The sequence below is a fragment of the Enoplosus armatus genome, chromosome 20, assembly GCF_043641665.1.
Source record: "Enoplosus armatus isolate fEnoArm2 chromosome 20, fEnoArm2.hap1, whole genome shotgun sequence".
Lineage (NCBI taxonomy): Eukaryota > Metazoa > Chordata > Actinopteri > Centrarchiformes > Enoplosidae > Enoplosus > Enoplosus armatus.
The window spans coordinates 14,599,770-14,622,852 of NC_092199.1; the positions used below are offsets into that span (position 1 = coordinate 14,599,770).

At 42.7% G+C, this 23,083-nt stretch overlaps 2 protein-coding genes across 2 annotated transcripts; both read left to right on the forward strand.

The window, feature by feature from the left end:
- The first annotated feature begins 227 nt into the window (after positions 1-227).
- On the forward strand, positions 228-9,375 carry csnk1e (casein kinase 1, epsilon). Its single transcript, XM_070926512.1, has 10 exons — positions 228-248; positions 2,894-2,991; positions 3,172-3,282; positions 4,595-4,743; positions 6,102-6,330; positions 6,668-6,838; positions 6,958-7,106; positions 7,261-7,459; positions 7,546-7,691; positions 9,343-9,375. Exons 2-10 carry the CDS (start codon positions 2,916-2,918, stop codon positions 9,373-9,375), a joined length of 1,263 nt encoding a protein of 420 aa, XP_070782613.1. The 5' UTR covers positions 228-248; positions 2,894-2,915.
- Positions 9,376-12,642: 3,267 nt separating this feature from the next.
- On the forward strand, positions 12,643-22,841 carry tmem184ba (transmembrane protein 184ba). Its single transcript, XM_070927190.1, has 9 exons — positions 12,643-12,663; positions 12,758-12,804; positions 14,849-15,067; positions 15,958-16,123; positions 20,180-20,270; positions 20,448-20,615; positions 20,980-21,149; positions 21,249-21,443; positions 22,550-22,841. The coding sequence occupies exons 3-9, from the start codon at positions 14,849-14,851 to the stop codon at positions 22,777-22,779; spliced, it is 1,239 nt and encodes a 412-aa protein (XP_070783291.1). The 5' UTR covers positions 12,643-12,663; positions 12,758-12,804; the 3' UTR covers positions 22,780-22,841.
- Positions 22,842-23,083: the final 242 nt, after the last annotated feature.

Consider the following 23,083-nt stretch of genomic DNA (forward strand, 5'->3'; position numbering starts at 1 on the left):
ATGTTAAAAGTTGTCCATATAAGAAGTTATTGACACTAAAATCCAAACGAAAGCCAACTATAAATACACGCCGTAATGTATGTTTTTTAATATGGTTTTAATGATTTATTATTTAATACTTGGGTTGGTCTGGCGCATGCGCAGCATGGGAATTGCGTTTGTCACCTATTTTCTGTAAAGTTTCTGTCCTATTAAGTATTTTCTGCGCTCTGCTCGCAACAAGAGAACCGACTTACTACTATAAACAGGTGAGGTACTTGCAGAAGACAGCACCGACTGAAATTTCTGATGAAAACCTGTTAAAAGTTATTTCGAAAATATTATTTCCTGGTGAATATTTTCATGCCATATTAAGCTAGCTGGTAAGCTAGGAAAGCTTTGTCCTTTGTACAGCAGGTGACGTTTCCGTGTAATTGAGATGCATGATGCTCTGTCTACATGTTATTTTGGCTGTAGCTTGGCAAAAACGAGTGTATGCTGGCAGGAATGTCTTCAAGTTCTACTTATTTCGTACAGTCAGTTGTAGCAACGCTACAACATACGTGAAATTAATACTTTTGTGCAGGTTTAGCCATAGATGGTTCCACTGTCTAGCATTTGAAAACGTCGCCCTCTGGTAGGCTTAATATATTACTACATAAAGCAGCTTTCACACATTGTTTGCATACTTTTCTGACGTATTCCCCATTTGGTTATTTTACATTACTTCCCTGGCCATGTACAAATTATTTAGAATCTTCCAGCAGAGACAAAACACAACTTTTTATCAAGAGTTTTTGTTGTGAGGTTACGTTGGACATTGCTGTATACTGAGTAATACTAAAAGCCTGCAACACTTCAAACAGGCCTAGCATCAAATGTTAACATTTTCAGTCAGGTATAAAGTGTGAGACATTTTGTAGAAACTACCACTAGAGGGGGCTGACACTTTTACTAATCAGTTAATACACATTTTGCATCTTATATGAGAAGAAATGTAACACACACACACAGAGAGAACTGGCCTGTCCATGCAATCATTATCTCATTTTTCTACATTATACTTCGATATTTAATGTGGGATGATGTACTGGTGTAAATACTTGTAGCAGCTTTAAGTGAGGGGTGTGAGTGATGCTTGGTGCGCTTCATTCATGCCCGCAGGAATACCAGCAGCAGCAGCAGCGCGGCGGCTTTAAGACAATCCGGGCATCTCCTCAAGTCTGTGGATGACATCATTGATATTGTCAATGGTGTAAACTGAGAGAGGGCTGGGTGGGGGTGTGTGAGGGGGGGGGGGGGGGAGAAGAGCAGCCAGAGAAGAGAGAGAGAAGGACCTCAGTGTCTGGTTTCGGCGTGTTTCCTCCCCCCAAAAATCGTGACAGTGAAATATTTCAGAGTCGCAGGGCTCGGGTCGGCTCGGAGTCCGCTGAATTTTTTGGGAGGTCTTTTTCTCGGGAGTAGGGGGGGATTTGGGTCACAGATCTCCGAGGTTATGAGCCGTCCGAAGCCGCGTTGGTGCGTCGCTGTCCAGGGTCCTGAGTGAGACAGAGCCAGCGGGCGACCACGGAGCCTGACACAACCCGGTGAGGAGGAGGTGGGGTGGGGGTGGGGCAATATGTGTATGTTGGCTAGTCAAGGTGTCTGGAGGCTTGTGATGATGTGTGTGATGATGTGTGTGAGGTGGTTTGGGTTATACAAATAGAGTCGTGTTGGGGGGGGGCGCTTGTTCAGAGGTCCTACCTGTACATAAAGGGTGCGGTTATGGGAATTATTACCAAATGTGATGGTCAGTGAGGGATGAACGGTGTGTTCTTGCATTCAGCACCTTCCCCGTTTCCTCTCCTGTCGTATCCGGGGCAACTGCATGAAGTATTCTCTCTGAAAATATAACGTCTTGCCTGTTTTTGCAGTGCTTTGCAGCAATAGCGGCTCTTAGTTTTGTAACACAGACAGTATAGCAGCTCCTAGGAGGCTGAGAGAGGAGATGTGCTGGGGAGACCTGAGGTAAAGGGTTTCGTAATGTGCAGCAGTGGCTTGCTCTGCTTTATTTTCCCTGCACAGCGTATGTGGATGTGGTGTAGCCTATGTAGGTCTACAATGCAGCCAAGACTAGAAAAATGAACTTAGTCAGCATTTAGTGCAGTGTCAGACTGGCTTGGGAAGCCAAACCTTGGTCAAAAAAAAGCCCTCAGTCAGTTCCCACTTTTAAGTCCCTATATCATGGCTGTTCAGACAGACAGGGCTCGGGTGAGGAAAACATGACTCATTCGAATTTCGTCAGGGGACTCCAGTCAGAAATTAGGAGTTTATGCAAATCTCTTGTACACACGACCAGACTCCCTTGAAGTGCCCCCCCCCCCCCCCCTGCAGCTCTGAATAATCATGTTATACAACTACACGCTCTGTTCTTCTCTGCGCTCACCTTTTCCCCATGTACTTTATAAACACTTCATTGGCCTACATTGTTGTCCTCTGAGATACCCGAATTATCATGTCGTCGGAAGGTGTAATAACTCTAACTCAACAAAATATGGCTGATAGGAGCAGGGCGGATACATGTGTTTTGACACAAGTGTTTTGCTTGCACGGTGGGTTTAGTCACATGTCAAGTCACTTTATAGCTAGATGTGAGCAACGTTTCACTCCCCGGTTCTAGTGATTCAACTCAGGCTGCACTACATCACTGTTGTGGCTCAATAATTTACGGTTTTCATTCTTTCTCATCTCTTTTCGTTGATTTGTTGCAAGCTTTCATTTCCATTTTCTTTCATGACACAGCCGCCCCAGGGCTCATAGCTTTGAGTTTAAAATCTGCAGCTTTGCACCACTGTCCTTTTAGTCTATTGATCACCAGTGATTGATGACAGCTTTGTGTGTGTTTGTATCTGTGTGTGTGTGCTTACCCCTTCAGTGAGTTGAAAAGCTCAGGAGCCATGGAGTTGAGGGTGGGGAACAAGTACCGCCTTGGGAGGAAGATAGGGAGCGGATCCTTTGGAGATATTTACCTTGGTGAGAGTTTGGACTGTTTCCGCTTTGTGTTGTGTTAACCTGACATTTTTTCCTTATCTTCTTAAATTGCAAAAAGCAGATATTACACATATTCCAGTTTTTGTGGACTGTTGTTAAATAGTTTGTGTGTTGGAAATAACTGATATGTTGTGACTACATCTCTGGCATTTCTCCCATCAGGTTCTAACATCGCTACAGGAGAGGAAGTAGCCATCAAACTGGAGTGTGTGAAGACCAAACATCCACAGCTCCACATTGAGAGCAAATTCTACAAGATGATGCAGGGCGGAGGTAAAACGCACCGAGGAGTGTTTCAGGGGTTTTGAGAGCTTTACTAGGGGGCACTTAGAGACAGTGACGGGTTGAAGGGGCACTAAGGGGTATTTAGGGCTAGTGAGGGGTATTAACAATGATTACAGTTGTTAAGAAGGCATTGCAGTACATTTAGAGACCTTCAGACAAGACATTTAAGGGCATTTGAGGTGCATTCAGGGTCATTCAGGGACGCTGAGAGGCATCTTTGGCTGGAATTAAGTCAGTTTGGTGTTGTTGAGAAATGTTAATGGTCAATCAGTAGCACTGAGGTGTAGTCAGGTGTGTAGGTGTAGCTTTAGAGAGGCGCTGAAGCCTTACCTGTTAATGATGGAATTAATAAATATAAGATAAGATCCCCTTATTAATCCCAGGGGGAAATTCACATGTTACAGCAGCACAGAGACAGACTGAGATGTAAGAATATATATACCATATATACATTACAGTACAACTATAATACAATATACATCATTCAATAAGAAAAATGTACAAAAGATTGTGTATTTGCACAAAATAAGTCCAGAAAACTATGGCAGACACAATGTGTATATTATTTATGATATAAGTGTAGGTATATAGGTATAACTAAGAGTCATTAATACAATACACGCAATTACATATGAAACTATATGGTGTTATATATAATATATATAATATAATATATGTGTAGTATATGTAACATACACACTATAGCGTAATAATACACTACTATGAAATATCTACAGAAATACTTCAAATAGTGATAATGAAAAAATAATGTATAAGAGTAGTAATATAAAAGTAATATATAATTGAGGACAAGGTGCAGGTGTATTATTGTAATTTATTTGTTATAATGCGCAACATTAAAGCCAAATACTGGGTGGTGTAGAACAGTGATTCCCAGCTTGTACCCCAGGGGTACTTCTGCAGATGCCAGGAAGTACGTGGAAAGTTTATCGAGTAGCTGAAGTCATTTGATAAAATAGAAATTTAGATTTGAATAAAATATGTCCACATATTGAGTCAGCTACAACACCTGAACACTGCAAGTCATGACTAAGAGTGTGTGAAAAATAGTTATGAAATGGATAAATGGTCAAAATAGATCTATGCTGAAAGTAAAAGATAAACAGTTGCTATAGTTAGCTAAATTGTTGAAAAACTAAAGTAATGCATACATCCATCTTCTGCTATAGTTGCAGTAGTAGTACAATGGTGGATTATAACTTGTATACACACTAGTTTCTCAACCCTGCACTATTATGCACTATTCAGTTTCCTAACCCTCCTCCTCCCCTCCCACCAGTGGGAATCCCGTCTATTAAGTGGTGCGGAGCTGAAGGCGACTACAACGTCATGGTAATGGAGCTGCTGGGCCCCAGTCTGGAGGACCTGTTCAACTTCTGCTCCCGCAAGTTCAGTCTGAAAACAGTCCTGCTGCTGGCTGACCAGATGGTGAGACCTAACACTGTAAAACATAATAGTTAATCAGAGTTTTCTTCTGAGATCCAGAGCCAATAAATGCCACACAGTCCCTCTGTAGTAACTAATTACTTTAAGAGCTCATTGAGGAACATCGTTATGTTTCTTGGAGGCCCCATCAGGGTTCATTGAGCTTCCTCAAGGCACCCAAGGCTGAGAAACAATAGATAAAGGCTGATAGTTACAGATAATGGAAAAGTGCACAATAAATTATGCAATTACAGTTGTCTAAACTTGTACCTAATACACTGAAGTCAACCTCAGGCTGGGAAGTTACACAGATTTCAATAAATGGATGTGGCTATTTTTAGACTAGAACTAAATGGATCATTTGAAATCGGAGAATAATTCTCATCTAAACCTCCGAAGCTTGTTTCCTGGCTTGGGACAAAGCTTATCCCCTCACTATCTCCGACCATTCAGCTCCTCCGTAAAAGTCAATTCCAATCTAGGACATAGAAGCTCCGCAAGACGGCCTAATCCTTGTCGTAGGGGTCAGCCTGTGCTGCCTTTTATGAGCCTCTTTAATCCCTCATATGTCATTCTTTAGTCTACAACGGGCACATTTGTTCTTTTGTCCCATTTTCTCTTGGCCACTTTGACCTCTTTTCCTAATCGCTCTCTCTGCTGTCGTTGTAACATCTCTCCTCTCCACTATTTTCCTCCCTTCTCCTCTAAAGGGGCAATAACTAAGATTTTAACTGCACCATAACATAAAATGACCTCTATATATCTGGAGACAATCTGACAGAGTTATTGATCAATACCAATGACTCAACTATTATTTCACTGGGCAATGAGACCAACGGCCTTTAAAACTCACTCTCAGTTTCAGACCAAACACACTATAACTATGGTAATATAAAGACTCACAGCACCGCCACTAATCGAGACCAGTGGAGGTAATTGATTATCTGAAGAGGACTTCAGTGACTTAAAGGACCATACCTCACAATTTAGATTAATTTCCTACCTTATAGGCAGCCGTTGATTTATTTTAATAACATATGAAAATCAGCTTGCAGAGATGTGAAACTTGTGGGAGAAAGGTAATCTGTCACTGTAAAGAGTTCATTACTTTCCTTTTTGTGTCAAAATTTGGTACTGAGGTTTGGTTATGCAGCTGTGAGCATGGACTGAGTTGGTGGTGCATTCAAGGACACTATGACATTTGAGTGAGTTGCCTCAAGCCAGGTTCAAGTAAGTTGACTGCCTTAGCACACTGTCATGAAACTTCCTGCAAGGTTTAAACGTAAAGACTCGACGTGCAAGACCACTAATACTCTTTTTTTAATCCCAATTAAATCCTGTTCCCCATCTCTCCGTTCCAGATCAGTAGGATTGAATACATCCACTCCAAGAACTTCATCCACAGAGATGTGAAGCCTGACAACTTCCTGATGGGGCTCGGCAAGAAGGGCAACCTGGTCTACATCATCGACTTTGGCCTGGCCAAGAAATACCGTGACGCCCGAACGCACCAGCACATCCCCTACCGTGAGAATAAGAACCTCACCGGCACCGCCCGCTATGCCTCCATCAACACCCATCTGGGCATTGGTAAGACAGCATACACGCAGAGGTTGGCCTAGATGCGTGTGTAGGTGTGAATGTGTGTTCTGGAAACCCCACTGTGGTTTATGTGTGTGTTCACAGCAGAATATGTTGCAATATGCATGTTTATTGATCAGGACTGGATTCTCAGAACTGCAGCCTCATTTCGTTTCCTTTAATTTCCTTTTCTGTCCTTTTGTTTCATTTCTTTTCCTTTCCTTCTCCCTCTTTCTTTGTCTCCTCCCCTCCCCTTTCTTCTTCTCCCCCCTCAAACTTTTTTTTTCCCATTTCACGCTCCCCTCTCTTCTCTCTTTCTCCCTCTGTTCTATCTTATCCTCCATAGAGCAGTCGAGGCGGGACGACCTGGAGTCTCTGGGCTACGTTCTCATGTACTTCAACCTGGGCTCTCTGCCCTGGCAGGGGCTCAAGGCTGCCACCAAGAGGCAGAAGTATGAACGCATCAGTGAGAAGAAAATGTCCACCCCTATTGAGGTGCTCTGCAAGGGCTACCCCTGTGAGTAAAGAGAGACAGAAATTGATAACAACAGAAACGCCAATTTAAAGATTTCATCACATTTTTTCTCACCTGCCTTTGCTTAAAATTCACTTCTCTCTCTCTCTTGTGTTTCCCAGCTGAGTTCTCCACTTACCTGAATTTGTGTCGCTCCCTGCGGTTCGATGACAAGCCAGACTACTCATACTTGAGGCAGCTCTTCAGGAACCTTTTCCACAGACAGGGCTTCTCCTACGACTACGTCTTTGACTGGAACATGTTGAAGTTTGTGAGTGGCTCGTCCAGAATTCATACCACTGTGAGCGACATGCGTTTGCAAACTAGCTTCAGCTAGGAGGTTCAAAAACCTTTTCCATCACGCTTTTGTCCTTTTTCTCCTCTTCAGCATACGTTCACATCTGCACTGCTCCTCTGTGTTTCAGGGGGCCAGCAGGACCGCAGAGGATGGAGAGAGGGAGAGGAGGGAGGGAAAAGAGGGGGAGGAGCGAGCCGGAGGAGGCCAAAGAGGAGCTGGAGGTCGAGCTTTGCCGCCCGGTCCGAACCCTTCAGCAGCCAATAGAGTCAGGAACGAGGCAGATGCTGCTCCCTCGAACCCGGCCACACGTGGGGTCCAGCAGTCAGGTCAGGATGTTGGTTGTTGGATGTAACTGTGAGACACAGCTGTAACAGAATGAAGGTTTTCATTTCAAGTCTGTGCGTGTGTGCAGGTAACCGCTCTCCTCAGGCGGGGAGAGCAGAGCGAGCCGAGCGAGAGAGGAAGGTGGCCATGAGGCTTCATCGCGGGGCCCCTGCCAATGTCTCCTCCTCCGACCTCACTGCACGCCTCGACCAATCACGCATCACTGCGTCACAGGTATGAAGATAGTGGCTTTACGGGTTCAGTGAGACCTTTGTTGTGGGGGGAGTTGCTGCATGTTTTATGCGCATCAGTTGCTTCAGGTGAGAGTGTTCTCGTCTTATTCATCAGGAAACGCATTCAGATTAAGGTGGTGGTTCAGAGAGCGTGGTGCAAACAAACAGTCCCCTATATCACGTTACAAGTCCAAATGACATGCTTTAGATGTAATGCTGCATGTACCCAATATGTAGAGAGGGTGATGACATCTCATTGCTGCAAATTTGTGTCCTGAATCAGTTTTAGCCAAGCTAGCAGCCTTGCTAGTTGGTCGGTTGGTCCACCACTTTAGTCCAGACTGAAATATCTCAATAACTCTTAATTGCCATGACATTTTTCACATACATACATGGTCCCCAGAGGATGAATCGTACTGACTTTAGCGATCATCTTACTTTTCCTGTAGCACCAGCAGCAGGTCAAAGTTTTCACTTATCCTGTGAAATATCTTAACATCTACTGGATGGGTTGGCACAACATTTTGTACAGACATTCATGTTTCCCAGACGCTGATCTGCTGACTTTTCCTGTAGTGCCACTATGAAGTTAATGTGGCTATAGACTCCTAGTCGTGTTATTTTAGAATTAAAAAAAACTAAACGATAAATAAACTGCAGCAGATATTGCTATTTTCTTATGTAGCATTAATGGTTTTTATTGTGAATAAAATGGAGCAGAAGGATTTTCATTACCTTGGACTGCTGACACTGCTGGCTTCTCTGTTATGCTTGCCACTCATGTTGATAATAATTTATGATGCCAAATTGGAAGTATTGGAGCTGGGAAAATATCCAAACATAATCTACTCATAATTACCATCGCCAGGATCTTGATGTGAAGAGTTGTTGTTACTGTGCAGTTTAAGTCTGACATGATATATATATGATATATTTCACAGAATAGACTAATCCACCAAGGCATTCTCTTTGTGTCCCAAAGCCTCTCTATGATTTGTAATCGGACTCTCTCCAGTGCTCCTTATTATTATGGGTCACGTCTGCATCCTGCAGTAATGACAGCAGCCACTCTAAATATCCAGACTGATTGTGCTGTGTCTTCACATCACTATTCAAAGAAACTTACACGCACTAGAATCATTTGGAGCAGCAGATGTTCGAAATTCAAAAAGATACAATCTCAATTTACAGTTTACAGTCTGAATTTGCATAAATTAACTCTGATGTAGACAAAACAGGGACATTTGCATATTTTCCTCCTATGAACTTGACAGTTGCAAATAGTTCAGTTCTATTCAGTAGCTGCCCACTGATTGCACCAGTGAATAAAATGACTTTGTGGTGGTTTTCTCATTTTAACCGCTTCTTCTGTTCTGAACCTTTTGTCTATTTGTTTGCCTCTGTTTCTTTGTGGGTCGACCTCTCACCTGATTTTTTTCCCTTTGTGAGAAGAAAACCCTGGTGAAATTGCTAACAGATCATAAAGAGCCATATTCTGACCAAATAACCCAAAGAACCAAAGTCAGGAGGTAAATCAAGCTTACAGGGTTTGGTCACGGAAGAGCTCAAATTTGAAATACAGTGTATTCTTCAGGTGTCTGTCTTCTCCCTTTGATCCGCTTCAAGCTTCTCATCTTTCCCTCCACACTCAGGTCAGTGTGCCGTTTGAACATCTGGCAAAGTGAGTTCCTCCTGGCTGGCCTGCAGGTCAGTGGCAGGTATGGACATGTTACACACACACAAACACAGCATGCTTGAACAGCTATCCATGTCTTTTGTTCTTGATGACCCCTGACCACCCCCACCCTTCATATCCAGGTAGAGAAAGAAGTCGTTGATATTCAGCTAAAATTGTTATTCAACAGCAGTCATTCAAAGCAATAATGATTAATAAAAATAACACAAATTATTAAGCAAATCAAAGAGGTGACGTTGTGCTCAAATAACCAGAGATGCAACCTTTTCAGGTAAAGTCAAGTAAAAAGAGGAACAAAAACATTTAATATTTGCTTTAATCTCTCTTTAATTCTAAAAACACGGATGGATGAAAAGTTAATTAAAAGGCATTTTTCCTTTTGCCATTGCAATCTAAAGCAGTGCAGCCGCAAACCATGTTTTTCATCATGTAAGAAATGCTTGTGTGATCACAAACTAACAACACTTTCTGGTGATATTCTGTATTTTTCTTATTCATGTTACCATGAACACACACACAGTAGTTTGTTTTGAGTCAATCCTACAAACACCATCCTGCTGCTGTAAATATTCGCTATGTGCTGATGAAAATAGTCCCCAAAAAATGCAATATTTACTCCTGTTTGAGTAATGTTTGCTAAAAGCTGCCATCCTATTTAAAGATGAAAGTATATATTTGTTGACATAGAAAATGTAGAATATTTCCAGTTTTAACCTCATTAACCCCAAAGGTGATATTTCTCTTCCTTGTTTTGTGTCGTGTGGTTCAGCAGCTGCAGGGTATCAAGTACCCCTTACTTTTCAAATGGATGAATGAATACATGAATGAGTGGAGGAGGACAAGAAGAGCAGGAAGCGTTGCAGGCCCTTAAAAGGGGGGTCGAGGCCAATCCGTGTGTCTGTCAGTATGCTGTGTGAACACTGGTGACCAGGAAGAGCCGAGGGAACTCTGAGATGATAGAAACCAGTAGGACAAATGAACTCTTGGCTGGAACTGGTTGGTACTGCTTTTCGGGGTGCGGCTGGAGGGGGAGGTGGGTGACACAACACACAGGTCCCGGCCCTTCTTCACTCATATTCACCTGCCCATTGACTCAGAGGTCAACTTGCAAAAAACCATCAAAGTGCACAAAATGGACTAAATTTCAGTTATTCTGTGGTTTACACCTGTGATTAAGTAATTAAAAAAAAAATCATCTATCAACCTGCTAACGTTTGAGAGCTACATCTGCTGCTGATGGTGTTCTTGATTATAAATAAATATGTAAACAACTATGGAGACGAACACAAAACAAAAGTGTATTCAGGCCTGTAATAGATGAGACAGGAGAATGCTTGAAAGTGGACCATGGAGAGGATCAGAGGTAGGGGGTGAATGTGAGAGAGTCTGCAGTGAATTTGTGGAAGGGAGCAAGGCAGCTTTTTGTCAATAAATGTCAGTGTCTGTGTGTTATTGTCTAAGTGTTTGTTTTGCCTTTAGCGTTGCTTTAGAGAGTCTGAGGATAGAAGGGATGGTAACTGTTGATGAATTACCCATGAATTATAACAGAGGATTAGTCCGCGATTAAAACGTCCTCTTCTTCAGCACACTCATCCCTGTCTTACCTCTGACAAGGAAAACGTGCTCATTGAATGTGTAAAGAAAGAGGAAGAGGAGGAAGTAGACTGCTTGGAGTTGAGGACAGAATAAAATGGAGAGCCGTGAGGATTGTATGATATGATAAAGCCTTAGTCCAGCTTGTAACTCCAGGTATGAAAAGACTTGAGAAAGTTATAAGATCTTGGTGGTGAACAAGTCTGGTGTTACATTTGTATTTTTGTTTTGCCTTTTTTTTTTTCGTTTTTATAATACATGTAAAATGTGTAGATACCTTTTGCCAGAGTGTGACAGATTGTTTAAAGATGGGGCTGGAGAGAAGAGTACTGTTTACTCCCTGACAGTGTGAAACAGAAATGCTTACCAATAACCTTTAGAGTCTGCCAGAGGTGTGTGTTTCGGTTTCGGCAGTGGCAGGCAATGACAGAAAGGTTCTTGTTAATATTTCAAGTGTTTTGGCCTGGGCCTGTCAGGATGGACGGATGTCACTGATGGGAATGAGCTGTCTGATGTCCTGTACATTTCTTTACCATGCTTCAACTTTATTACTATGATATTTGTGTATATTTTCTGAATCAATAAAGATATACACTGCTTATACAGACTTCTAATAGTATGTTTCAATCGATCTCAAACTATTTGACCATTCATATTTATGATTTGATACTGAATATATTTCTTATACCCTTAACCCTTAACCCTGCAATTTCATTTTACATAAGCGAGGGGGTTCACATGCATCATAGATCCCCTGTCAGAATCTAACCGGGGACATTACGATTACACAGCAGGTATCTTAGACGCCCCGCAACTTTATTTAGTTATTTGTTTTTTGTGTATTAATTATGTGTTTATCTATTTGCTGCTGTGTCGAGCTCACCACAATTCACCTGATGTGACTTTATGCTGTAAAATTCTGCTAGGGTTATTTTATGGTGTTTTATACTGTTGCCCGGGCGAGGCAGGGCAAGTTTATTTGGATAGCACTTTTCAACAAGGCAATTTAAAGTGCTTTACATAGACATAAACAAAAAGTAACAAGTATTATTATGGTGAGTATTTGTTGCCCACACACTGACTAAACAGTTGGGACAGGAAGTTGTTAACAAATAATTCATCATTGAGTGTGTGGGAGCAGTGTTCACCTTCTTTTGTACAGCGCCCACATTTCCTCTGCTGCTGAACCGAGAATAGACCCGCGCATGCTCAGTCTTCAATGAACAAACACCGCCCTTTTCCGGATTATTAATGTAGGTCCTTGTGTGATTGGCTGAACTGACTCGTCCTCGCGGAGTGGGCGGAGCTCGTGAGATCTGCAGTTAATCCGATAGGGATTGCTTTGAAGTCAACGGAGAGGAGAGAAAGGGGAGCGGAGAAGAGTCACCGAGTTGACTGTTTTTACTCCAAAAACACGAACTTTAGACGATGTTAATGTACAGACAGCTGTCCTAAAAGGATAATATAGAAGTTGTTTAACATGAGCGACAAAGTTTAGTGGCGAGTTTTTGGGGGAGACGCCGAGGTTGACGGGGCAGTCCGCTGAGGGCTCAACATGGATGTCCGGGGAGCAACGGTGCGGCTCTGAGAAGGAATTAAGGCCGTTTCTGGGTTATTTCTGGCCGTGAGTGTTGGTTGTGTGACGGTGTTGAGGAGGATTTTAAATCAGCAGCCTCTTTAACAGGTGAGTCTAGCCTCTAAAACAGGGTAGAAATACTTTACCTTTACCCAACACTTCTTTACCCGACTAATGAAGTTTCTCTGTCTCTCAATTCCAGGCTTAAAATTCAGGTTCAAGTGTCAGTTGTCGTCGCTATTTGCTGAGGTAAATCTTTTCAAATTATGCTGTTTGTGGTTTGTTTGAATTTTTTTTGCGTCATCTCCATATTATTCAAACTTGTTTAGTCTTATTTACCCGCAGCATTAATTCTGCATTAATTAAAACCACTGTTATGGAAGTGGTAATGTTAAAGCAAAGTCAAAAGTGCCTAAATGTTTTAGTGTCTTTCTGCTGAATAAATCCTAGTGTTGTTGTTGTTGCTTCAGCCAGTATGATAATCCACTCTGGCTGTCACCCATATTATTACTTAATATAAATTATAAACACACCCTGTCTGCCCCCCATCGCCTCTTTCCATCTGTTGCTTTATTCCTGACCCCCTGCCTCCCTGATATATTATTCCTCTGTTTGTGTGTGTGTGTGTGTGTGTGTGTGTGTGTGTGTGAGAGAGAGAGAGAGAGAGAGAGAGAGAGCGAGAGAGAGAGAGCTTCTCCTCAGACTGACCTTTTCTGCCTTTCAAATGAAACACACATATGTCCCCTTGCTTCAGCGCAGCATCATTTCACTGTCACTGGTATTGTGTGTGTGTGTGTGTGTGTGTGTGTGTGTGTGTGTGTGTGGCTGCTGATGCCTTCACTTGTCCTTGTTGACATGTGGAACACACAGGTTACATATACAAACAGTGAAACCATAACTCCTCTCAGTCTCACATATAAAAGTGTGAAAGCTGCCTAATTCAATCTTGTGAGTTTAACATAATTAGTGTCATAATGAAACTAAATGCTGTCTGTGTGTGTGTGTGTGTGTGTGTGTGTGTGTGTGTGGAATAGCATTATGTCAGTCTGTCATTGTCCGTGCTGATTGTTAACTGTGCTATGTGACTTTTGGTTGCCATGCTACTCTGGCAGACGAGACATGATAGGTCAGAATGAAGGGTACCCTCTCTCACTGTCTCTCCTTTCTCATTCAGTGACCATATTTAGCTCTTGTGCCCACTCTTTTATTATTAATTTTCTCTGTTTGTGTCCGAAATGATGTATTTGCGTCAGCCCCTGCTCCACCTCCATAATGTCAAGGACTCCATTTTCCCCAAGCTCAGCCTTATAAGACAACTGTCTGTCAACGTCTGTGTCACCTTGGAGACAGCAACAAGTTGCTGCTTACATAACGTGTCTTCTGGCCAATTCAAGTCTGCAGGCTGTTGATTCACTAGTCAGCTATAGATAGATATGTGAATGTCATTTACGGAACACTTTTTGGTCCATTCTGTAGTTTCGATTCTGTGTTTTTCTTATTTCCAAGGAAAACTGGCCAAAATTTGACCATATCACATCACATCCAGGTTTTTAGAGCACGTATGTAATGGACATTAGTTTTAATATATTTAAATTTTATATTTTATTTTAAAAGGTTCTGTTGTCAGTCCTATTCTTCTTATATCTCCCCATTTTGCCCTAGTGTTTAATTATGATACACGCTGGAATCAATGAAGCCTCAGAATGCCAGAATGCCTCGCAGCTAAATGACATGTTGCTTTCTGTTAACTTGAAAAACACAGTATGCTATCAAGCTCACACACTCCACCTGAAACCAGAGCCGAAAAGGAGATGTTTGGGCATGTTATCTGGCAGTGGTCGAATGGCATTCTGGGAGATGTAGGAACTAACAAACACCTGTTTTCTTTCCACAAAGTCCAACACAGAGACCACTGTACAAATGACACACACACACACACACACATCCTTGACTCACCGTGACATGATGACCTGCAGTGTATCTGTGTTTATCCTCTATCTGTCTTCCTCACTCAGATTACACATTACATTGATAACATAGAAAGTGTGATCTATATTACAGGTTGATGATTACCAGTGGAAATGGATGTTCATACTTTGAATTGTTTCACATCATAGTCATTGTTTGAAAGGAGTTTCTGTGGTTTTCATATGTACACACACACACACACACACACACACACACACACACACACACACACACACACACACAGCCTGACTGCAGCTGATATGTCACCTTATTCTGACTGACAGCTGCTGTAGAGGTGTGAACGTGTGTTCTGTGTCACTTCCAGATGTTGAGGATGTGGAGGCGAGACGTGCCGCTCTCAGAGAGCCATCTGGCCGCAGCACCTGCCCCCCCGCCAACGGCAGCCCCGACGGGCCCCAACATTTCATGGCTTCCGGAAGCCCCACTGCTGACCCCAGACCAGCCTATCTTCCTCATGACTCCCGCGGCACAGGCTGTCTCTGGCTTCTTCGTCTGGACCGCACTCATCCTCACCTGCCACCAGGTAAATGCTTCCAAACGGCATGGGGGGGTGTTAAATTATCAGGTCTTATATAATATAATAATACTTTGTTATTTACTCAGCTGGAGATGTGGATGTTGAGATTTGACTGAGCAGACTGCTTTTCTGAAGTCGGGCACAAAGATGTAAACCAGATTTGGCAGGCAGGTGTGTGTATGTGTGTGTGTGTGTGTGTTTCATGAACAGGTGACGTGATCCTGCAAACACACACATCTGCTCAGGCCCAGAGAAGGGCAGGGGTTGCTTGGCAACATCCCTCGGCAGGTGTTTGTGATACAGAGCATGAATACGCACTCACACACACAGTGGTGAAACTTGATCCAGGTGGATGAAAAGGCTGTATGAAATCTGGCTTTAAAAACAGAAAAACAAAAAGCTGAATGGAGTCTTTCACACATTCCCGTGAGATGGTGTCAGGTGGTGTATTGATTGTTACAGTCAGACTGACAAGATGGTAAAGAGACATTAATGATACACAGCCTAAAAATCTGAATATTCTCAATCTGGATCCACATAATGACAAAAGAGTTTATTTTTCAAAGCTTGTAAAAGCTCTGTTCCTGCCTAACATGTAGACCCTCTGCTGTCTTATCTTCCTACAAGTGTTTAAGCACTTCGATACAGGCTTACTGGTCTACAGCCATAGTAAGAAAGGAGAAGCAGCTTTTCTTACTTATGCCACAAAGCTGTGGAATAAGCTACTTTTAATCTAGCCTGCACCATGCACTTTATTTCATTCTGACGTAGTGCCCATGTTTTAAACGTACGTTTTTCAGAAGTCTTATGTATAAAAAGTCTATCCTGCTTAAAAAGAGTCTCACTTTCGATATTAAATCTGTCAACATTTAAAGTGTTTCTTCTGTCTGTCCCAGATCTACATGCACCTACGTTTCTACAGCTCACCCAGGGAGCAGCGTCACATCGTGCGGATCCTCTTCATCGTTCCTATCTACGCCTTCGACTCGTGGCTCAGTCTCCTCTTCTTCACCAATGACCAGTACTATGTGTACTTTGACACCGTCAGGGACTGCTATGAGGGTAAGGACATGCTTTCGTCTTCATCATGTGGTGCTCAGTGTGTGACTTTTACCGCCGATTCAGCAAACAAGGAGGGCGGGGGCAAAATAATCGATAAACTGCTTTGACAGTGCAGTAAACAAGAACAGCTCTTCCTTAAAGCTGAAGTCATTATGGTTGCTCCAAAAAATAGCCAAAGCCACTCTACATTAGGTATGGTAAAACATGGCACTGACATTGCCATGTGAAGTAGTTTTTATTCCCACCCAGGGTCCATCCAGGCTAAAACTCTGAGAAGAAATGACTGATTAAAATCCTTTCCACCTGATTGTGTCAAATCAGATTGGAGATGAGATGAACAGTTTGTCTGTCTGTCTGTCGTTAACAGATTACAACACCCACACAGTGAACGTTTATTTTGCAAAGTGCCCTCTCACCCTTATTAGATTCCTGCCTTTTCTGTCTCACACTGTACCTGACTACATGTTGAATTGTCTTGTAGCAGATCAGAAGAAACTTAACTTTTTTTAAACATACTGTTGGCAACACTACAATCTTGCTCTGCTTGTTCAGAGTTTGGTTTTGATATTGTTTTGAGCTGAGTTAGTGCGACTGGAATCTAGCGTAAGGGATGGATCAGTGGCTTACTGCTCCCTGTAGCTTGACTCCTTTACAAATGGACTCACTTTATTGTTTATTTGTGTCAGGTCAGACAAGTTGATGGAGATGGTGAGCTGGCAGCTTTGCCGAGCGGATGCATGACGCAAACAAAACAAAATGCTGCCTGATGCTTTGAATCTCTATTCTTGAACTGGCAGAAAGTGGAGAAAGGCAGCTGACTGCCTCCGCTCCTCCTTCTCCAGAGTCAGGATAGAAATAGTTGGCTCACTGTGACACTTGCTCGGGCGTCACTTCCTGTGTCGGCGAATTGATGATGTCACATGCATTGTGTAATGGAGGCGCTCTATGTATGGTTCTGCTTTTGGCAGGAAGCACCATCAGTATTGTGGTCATCATCTTGCTCAGACAGATAGCTCTCCTCCTCCTCCTTTTACTTCTCCTCATCTCTTGGCATCATCTTCCCTCCCTCCACCTCAATCTCCCACCAAATCTTTTTCAGCACTTCCTCCTCCTCTTATCATCGTCCACTCCTTCTCCTCTGCCTCCTCTCTTCCTCCTGTTTGCCTTCCCCTTCCCTCGATGCTCCTGAGCTCTGCCTGGATCTTCTCCTGAGCAAGGATGACCGACCTGTTGCATGGCAACTGCACTCACAAATCTTTCTCATCTGGCTGCGTCAGATAATGGGTTTCTCTCTACCAAACTTGCTTGCGAAGTTCCCAGTCTCCTTGTATGTAGGCCTACTGTATCACCGTGGCAACTAGCTCTGCTAACGGGGGTCCTTGGAGAGAAGTGAAAGAGCATAATGGTAAACAGCAGAGACACAGAGAAAGCTACTCGGAGCAGATCACCTAGTTCTCATCACTCAGCTCTGTACACCAGCTTTTGTGTTTGCGTCAGACAATGAACTGGCATTTTTGGTATTTTATTACCTAAGTATTGTCTGACAGGCATCTGACATCAGACAGAGTTCTACAGAAGGCAGTGACGAAGGTGTGGGTGGAGTAGAGGTGAAGTCAGAGTGAGAAAACTAGAATATAATAACTCAGCAGCAGACAGCTGATGTGACAAGAATCACTGCCAGCGGTGCAGCTGCTTTCAGATCAGTGTTGCAACTGCAACACACACACACACACACACACCATGGCACACACCCAAGATTTGTCACATTTTCACACTTATAACACCCATCAAGCTCACCTTATTTTATCTCACATGCACTGTCACACAAACAGAGAGAGTGAGAATGTGTGTGTGTGTGTGTGTGTGTGTGTGTGTGTGTGTGTTAACAGGATTAGCCTGGCTGTGTTTTTTATGAGCTTCTTGGTCGTCATCACCCTCTCACTAAAGCAGCACAGGGGAGAGATAATCCACTGGTCACAAGAGACAGTCAGGTGAATATCAGTCACACGGGGGTGTGTGTGTATGTGTGTGGAGGTTTTGATTTTTTGTCCTTGTGAGAACAAGCTTTGAGATTCTCATTTAGAACGTGAAGATGTGGAAAGGAAGATTTATGGGAAGGCTTAAGCTTGTAAAAGCCATTGAAGGGTCCTCAGAAGGACGTGTGTGTACATTATGTTTGCAAGTCAGTCATCTGTGCTTTGTGTTCTTTATTTTGTTACATATTCAATAGCATTTTATCAAATCTGAATCCATCATCACATTTATTTAGGTGCAGCTCAGTAGTTTTAAATGTTTTTTTCGGATTTACAACATTGTAGAACATTATTCCCTCCATAGTTTGTCAGGTCATCATTATACACTGGGCACAAGACAAAGGTGGAAAGCCATCTGAGACAGGATTACTGCATTTCATAATAAAACAAACAAAATAAGACACTGGAGTCATTTGAAGAATTAGGCCAGGTATAAAAACTAAAAATACAGGATTATGTTATTAAACTTTTCTGATCCTGCTGAGAGTTTCTTTGCATCAGTGATATTTGTAAACACAATAATAAAACAGATCAAAACACTAGTAAACTGATCACATGTGAAGTTCTTACTTTAGAAATGTTGTACAAGCGTCTTCAAATTGTATAATACTTACTTACTTTTTAATACTATAAAACTAAAAATGAATTGATCAGTTGTTCAGCCATACTGCAGCAGTGTTAAAAGAAAGAATGTGCTTGATGTCTCAGGCTGGACGTCGGCCTCCTTCGGCTGCTAAATGCTCCACTGTGTTCACCAGCTAGTCACTGAATTCGCCTGTTTACTCTTTAATTTTGGCCATTTAGCGCACTGTTTGTTTATCAGAGTTTTTTCTCTGAAAACAGCTGCCTGCGTCTGGAAACGACACTGATGAAAGAGCTGAGAGTGAACCAGAACAGTAAAGTTGCTGGCCGGACAGCTAAACTATGAGCTGAAACTCCACTAACTAACTACAAGGCTCAGTAAAGCCGAGGGGAGCTGCAGATTTGGGTGATTATTTTCTGTAGGTTCATCACTACGAGCGACCCCTTTCACATTGTCAGGTTGTTTTCATATTGTCATGTGATACATTGTTTAAAACAATCAAATTGTAGTTGCTCCATGTTACTACTTAATATTTTATGCAGGATGTTTAGTTAACCAAGCTTTGGCAGGTGAGAAAAGAAAATGATTTTGATAATTGATCATTTTAAATACATAAATGTAAAACACTGGATGATGTGTAAACCGATTTCAGACATTGAGGTCATGCCTTAGTACAGTTTCTGAAACTGGTGGTGTGACCTTTACAGTGGCATTTTTCAGAAAGGACTCACATTCACTCTGCTGTACTTTTTAGTTTGTGGTATTACAGTTTAAACCGTTTCCTCACAGTTACTTCTAGTTATCGTTTGTAGTTGCTGTAGGGCAAAGTTTCCAAGTGCAGCTTGAATAACAAATGCTGTTAAATCTGTTTTCACATGGGCTATATTAAGTATTGCGATATTAATTCATCTATCAATTTGAAGATTATAGCTTAAAGCAACAACGCAGTGAGCAACCTCCAGTCTATCCACTTAGTCATGTCACATTTTGACACAGTAGGAAAAGCACACGTGTAAATAATCAAATGAATGATGGCCGCCTCAGTTTCAGGGTCCTGATATTGTTTCATGCTGTCACACTGTCACAGCTTACTGGAACACTAGAATAGAGAGGAGCCAGTGTTAATGTTGTTCGTAACATTTTCCTACAGTGAGTCAAAATGTCTGCTGTGAAAAAGGCCTTTTCAAACAGAACATGAAAGACACTTTGTCAAGACCAATAAATCAGAATCAGTTAAAAAAAAACAATTTACTGATTTTAAATTGGCTTCATAATTATTTTCAATTGCCCATTCATTTTTATTATAAAGTGAATTCCAAAACCAAGCCAAAACGTTCCCTCTAAATCATCTTGGTGGCTTGTGCAGGGCTACCATGATTATTAGAGTAAGTAAATAATGTCTGCATATAGAGATCATAACAACCAACACTTTCTCTCCAGCGTTTGTGATTTACAACTTCCTGAGTCTGTGCTACGCATACCTGGGAGGAGAGAGTGCCATCATGGCAGAGATCAGAGGAAAACCCATCGAGTAAGTGTCTGATTTCTCCAGTTGAATAATTTGATTCTAAAACCCAGCATTTAACAAGTGTGTTTGTTTTCATTCATAGCAATTGTTGTGCATATTTCCCTTGTTTTGCTGCTACAATTAATTCCCCACAGGTATCAGAACAAGATGAAGTGTAAAAGAGATGTTTTGTCCCATCAGGTCCAGCTGCATGTACGGTACGTGCTGTCTGAGGGGAAAGGCCTACTCCATCGGCTTCCTGCGGTTCTGTAAGCAGGCCACTCTGCAGTTCTGCGTGGTCAAACCGCTCATGGCCGCCATCACAGTCATCCTGCAGGCCTACGGCAAATACAAGGACGGAGACTTCAAGTAAGTGCCGCAAACAGGGAGGTAGCACGGAGGTTTATTTTTGGGTTAATGTTTTGCTTCTGATTGGTGGAGCTGGTAATGAGAACATAGGAGCTGCTACCGAAACAGCTGCTTTGCCTAAAATGCAGCGCAGGAAACCCATCAGAAACAGATGACAAAGGTGCCAAAAAACAGGATTACTTCTTTAATTTTGAGATGGATTGAATGTTCCAGACTTATCATCACCTCCTCCCTTAATCATTTCAGTTGGGGACATTAATCTCTAATGGGAAGCATGACCGACAACAACAGCACGCAGAACAAAACCAACCTATAAATCAACACCTACTAACATCGCTCTCTCTGACTTCTTCTCTCTCAACAGTGTTACCGGCGGTTACCTGTACGTGACCATCATCTACAACATCTCAGTTAGCTTGTCTCTGTACGCCCTCTTCCTCTTCTACTTCTCCACCAGGGAGCTGCTCAGCCCGTACAGCCCCATGCTCAAGTTCTTGATGGTCAAGTCGGTCATCTTCCTCTCCTTCTGGCAGGGTAGGGAAACTGCACAGGACACGACAGGCTTTTTTTTGATATGTGTATGTAAAGATAGTTTTATCCTCATGAAGCACCATCTTATCATTTTGTGGTCAGGCATGCTGCTAGCCATCCTGGAGAAGTGCGGGGCCATCCCTCAGATTAACTCAGTGGAGGTGTCCGTCGGCGAGGGGACGGTCGCCGCTGGTTACCAGAACTTTATCATTTGCATTGAGATGTTTTTCGCAGCGCTGGCTCTGCGCCACGCCTTCACATACAAAGTCTACATGGACAAAAGTCTCGATTCACAAGGTGAGATAGGAAAGAGGGACATTTACATTTCTAACATGGAGTTTACTGCATGTGTGCTGAAGCATTACAAAAGGAAAAATCTTCATCTAAAATAGCCTTTTCTCCGTTTTATTTCCATCTCTTCCCATCTGTTGCTATTTGTTTTTTCTCCTTCATTTCCCTTCTTCTTTTAACCCAAATTCTTCCATGCTTTCATTGAAATCTTCCTCCTTTATTCTTTCTCTCCCATTATTTTTCACCTTTATCTTTTGGGTCATTGTCTCCTTTCCTTTGTCTACACATCCATTTTCATTTGTCTCTCTTCTTCTCTGCTGCCATCATAAAGGACCTGCTCCTACATATGGAGAGTTTGGTAGGTTAAACACTGATGATGTTTACTCCATAATCCCCCCTTTTCTTTCATGCTGCCACTGTTTTTAGCTGGTTATGTCCCTCTAAGACGTATTAAGGTAGTGTCTGTTTTGTTTTGTTTTTATCCAAGGTTTTGAGTGTGATTTGGTTCTGTTTACCTGTAGCTGTCTTTTCATTTAGTCTCTTCCTTCTTGCTCTTACTCTTAAACCATTCCCATCCTCTTTAATTCGCTTTTGTTTTGTTCCTTCCTGTCTTGCATCCCTCTACATCACTGTAAAGTCAACTTTTTTCCCCTTTCAGTTCCCCCTCTGTAAATCACATCCACTGTCCCTGTACAATTCCTCCTTTTTCCCTCATTTATCTCCCTCACCCACTCCCCCCTTTTGTCTCTAGAACACCCTCTAAATCACTGATGCCCTGTTCTTCTCTTCTCCCTACTTTTTGCCCCTTCTTTTCTTCTCCCACCCTTTTCTCCTTCCACTAAATCACTCCTCTTCCCACTCTCTCTTCTCATCTACTTCCCCCCTCTTTCTTTTTTCGTTCACCCTTCCTTCCTCCTCCTCCTCCTTTCCTCGCCTCTCCATTTGATTTCCTCCCACATTCCTGCCTAAATCACCACAAATCCACCCTCCCTGAATGCCCCCCCTTTTCTTTTCTTTTCCACCCCTTTCCTTCCTTTTCTCTCCTCTAAACCACTCCTAACTTCACCTCTTCTCCCAACCTCTAACTCGCTCGTCTCGCCCGCCCCCCGCAGGCCGCTGTGCCCCTATGAAGAGCATCTCCAGCAGCCTGAAGGAGACCATGAACCCGGGAGACATGGTCCAGGACGCTATCCACAACTTCTCCCCCGCCTACCAGCAGTACACCCAGCAGTCCACGTTGGAGCAGGGGGCGCCGCCGCCCGTCTCCCGCACCCACAGCGCCGTCAGCGGCCGGGGTGACACGGAGAAGACTCTGCTGCTCAGCTCTGACGACGAGTTCTAGAGCAGAAAATGTTACAGCTCAGTCAGGTTCAGACTGTTTTAATGTCGGGTGGTACTCAATCCTCCCGTGCAGCCGGTCCTCTTCAATGTGTGAATGATTGGAGAGTTGTGAGTTTGTTTTTCCTGTTTTCAAGACTGATCGTGAATGCAAGGACCTTCCTGCAGGAACGTTTCTTCACCCACATTTCCCAGGCGTCTTATTTGGTGGCGACACTTTAAGCTCATTTGGTGTTAAAACCAGAAAATGAAAAGGGCTGCATCCGTTTTTGGAAAGTTTGAGTCACACTTGTACATACTGAATCATA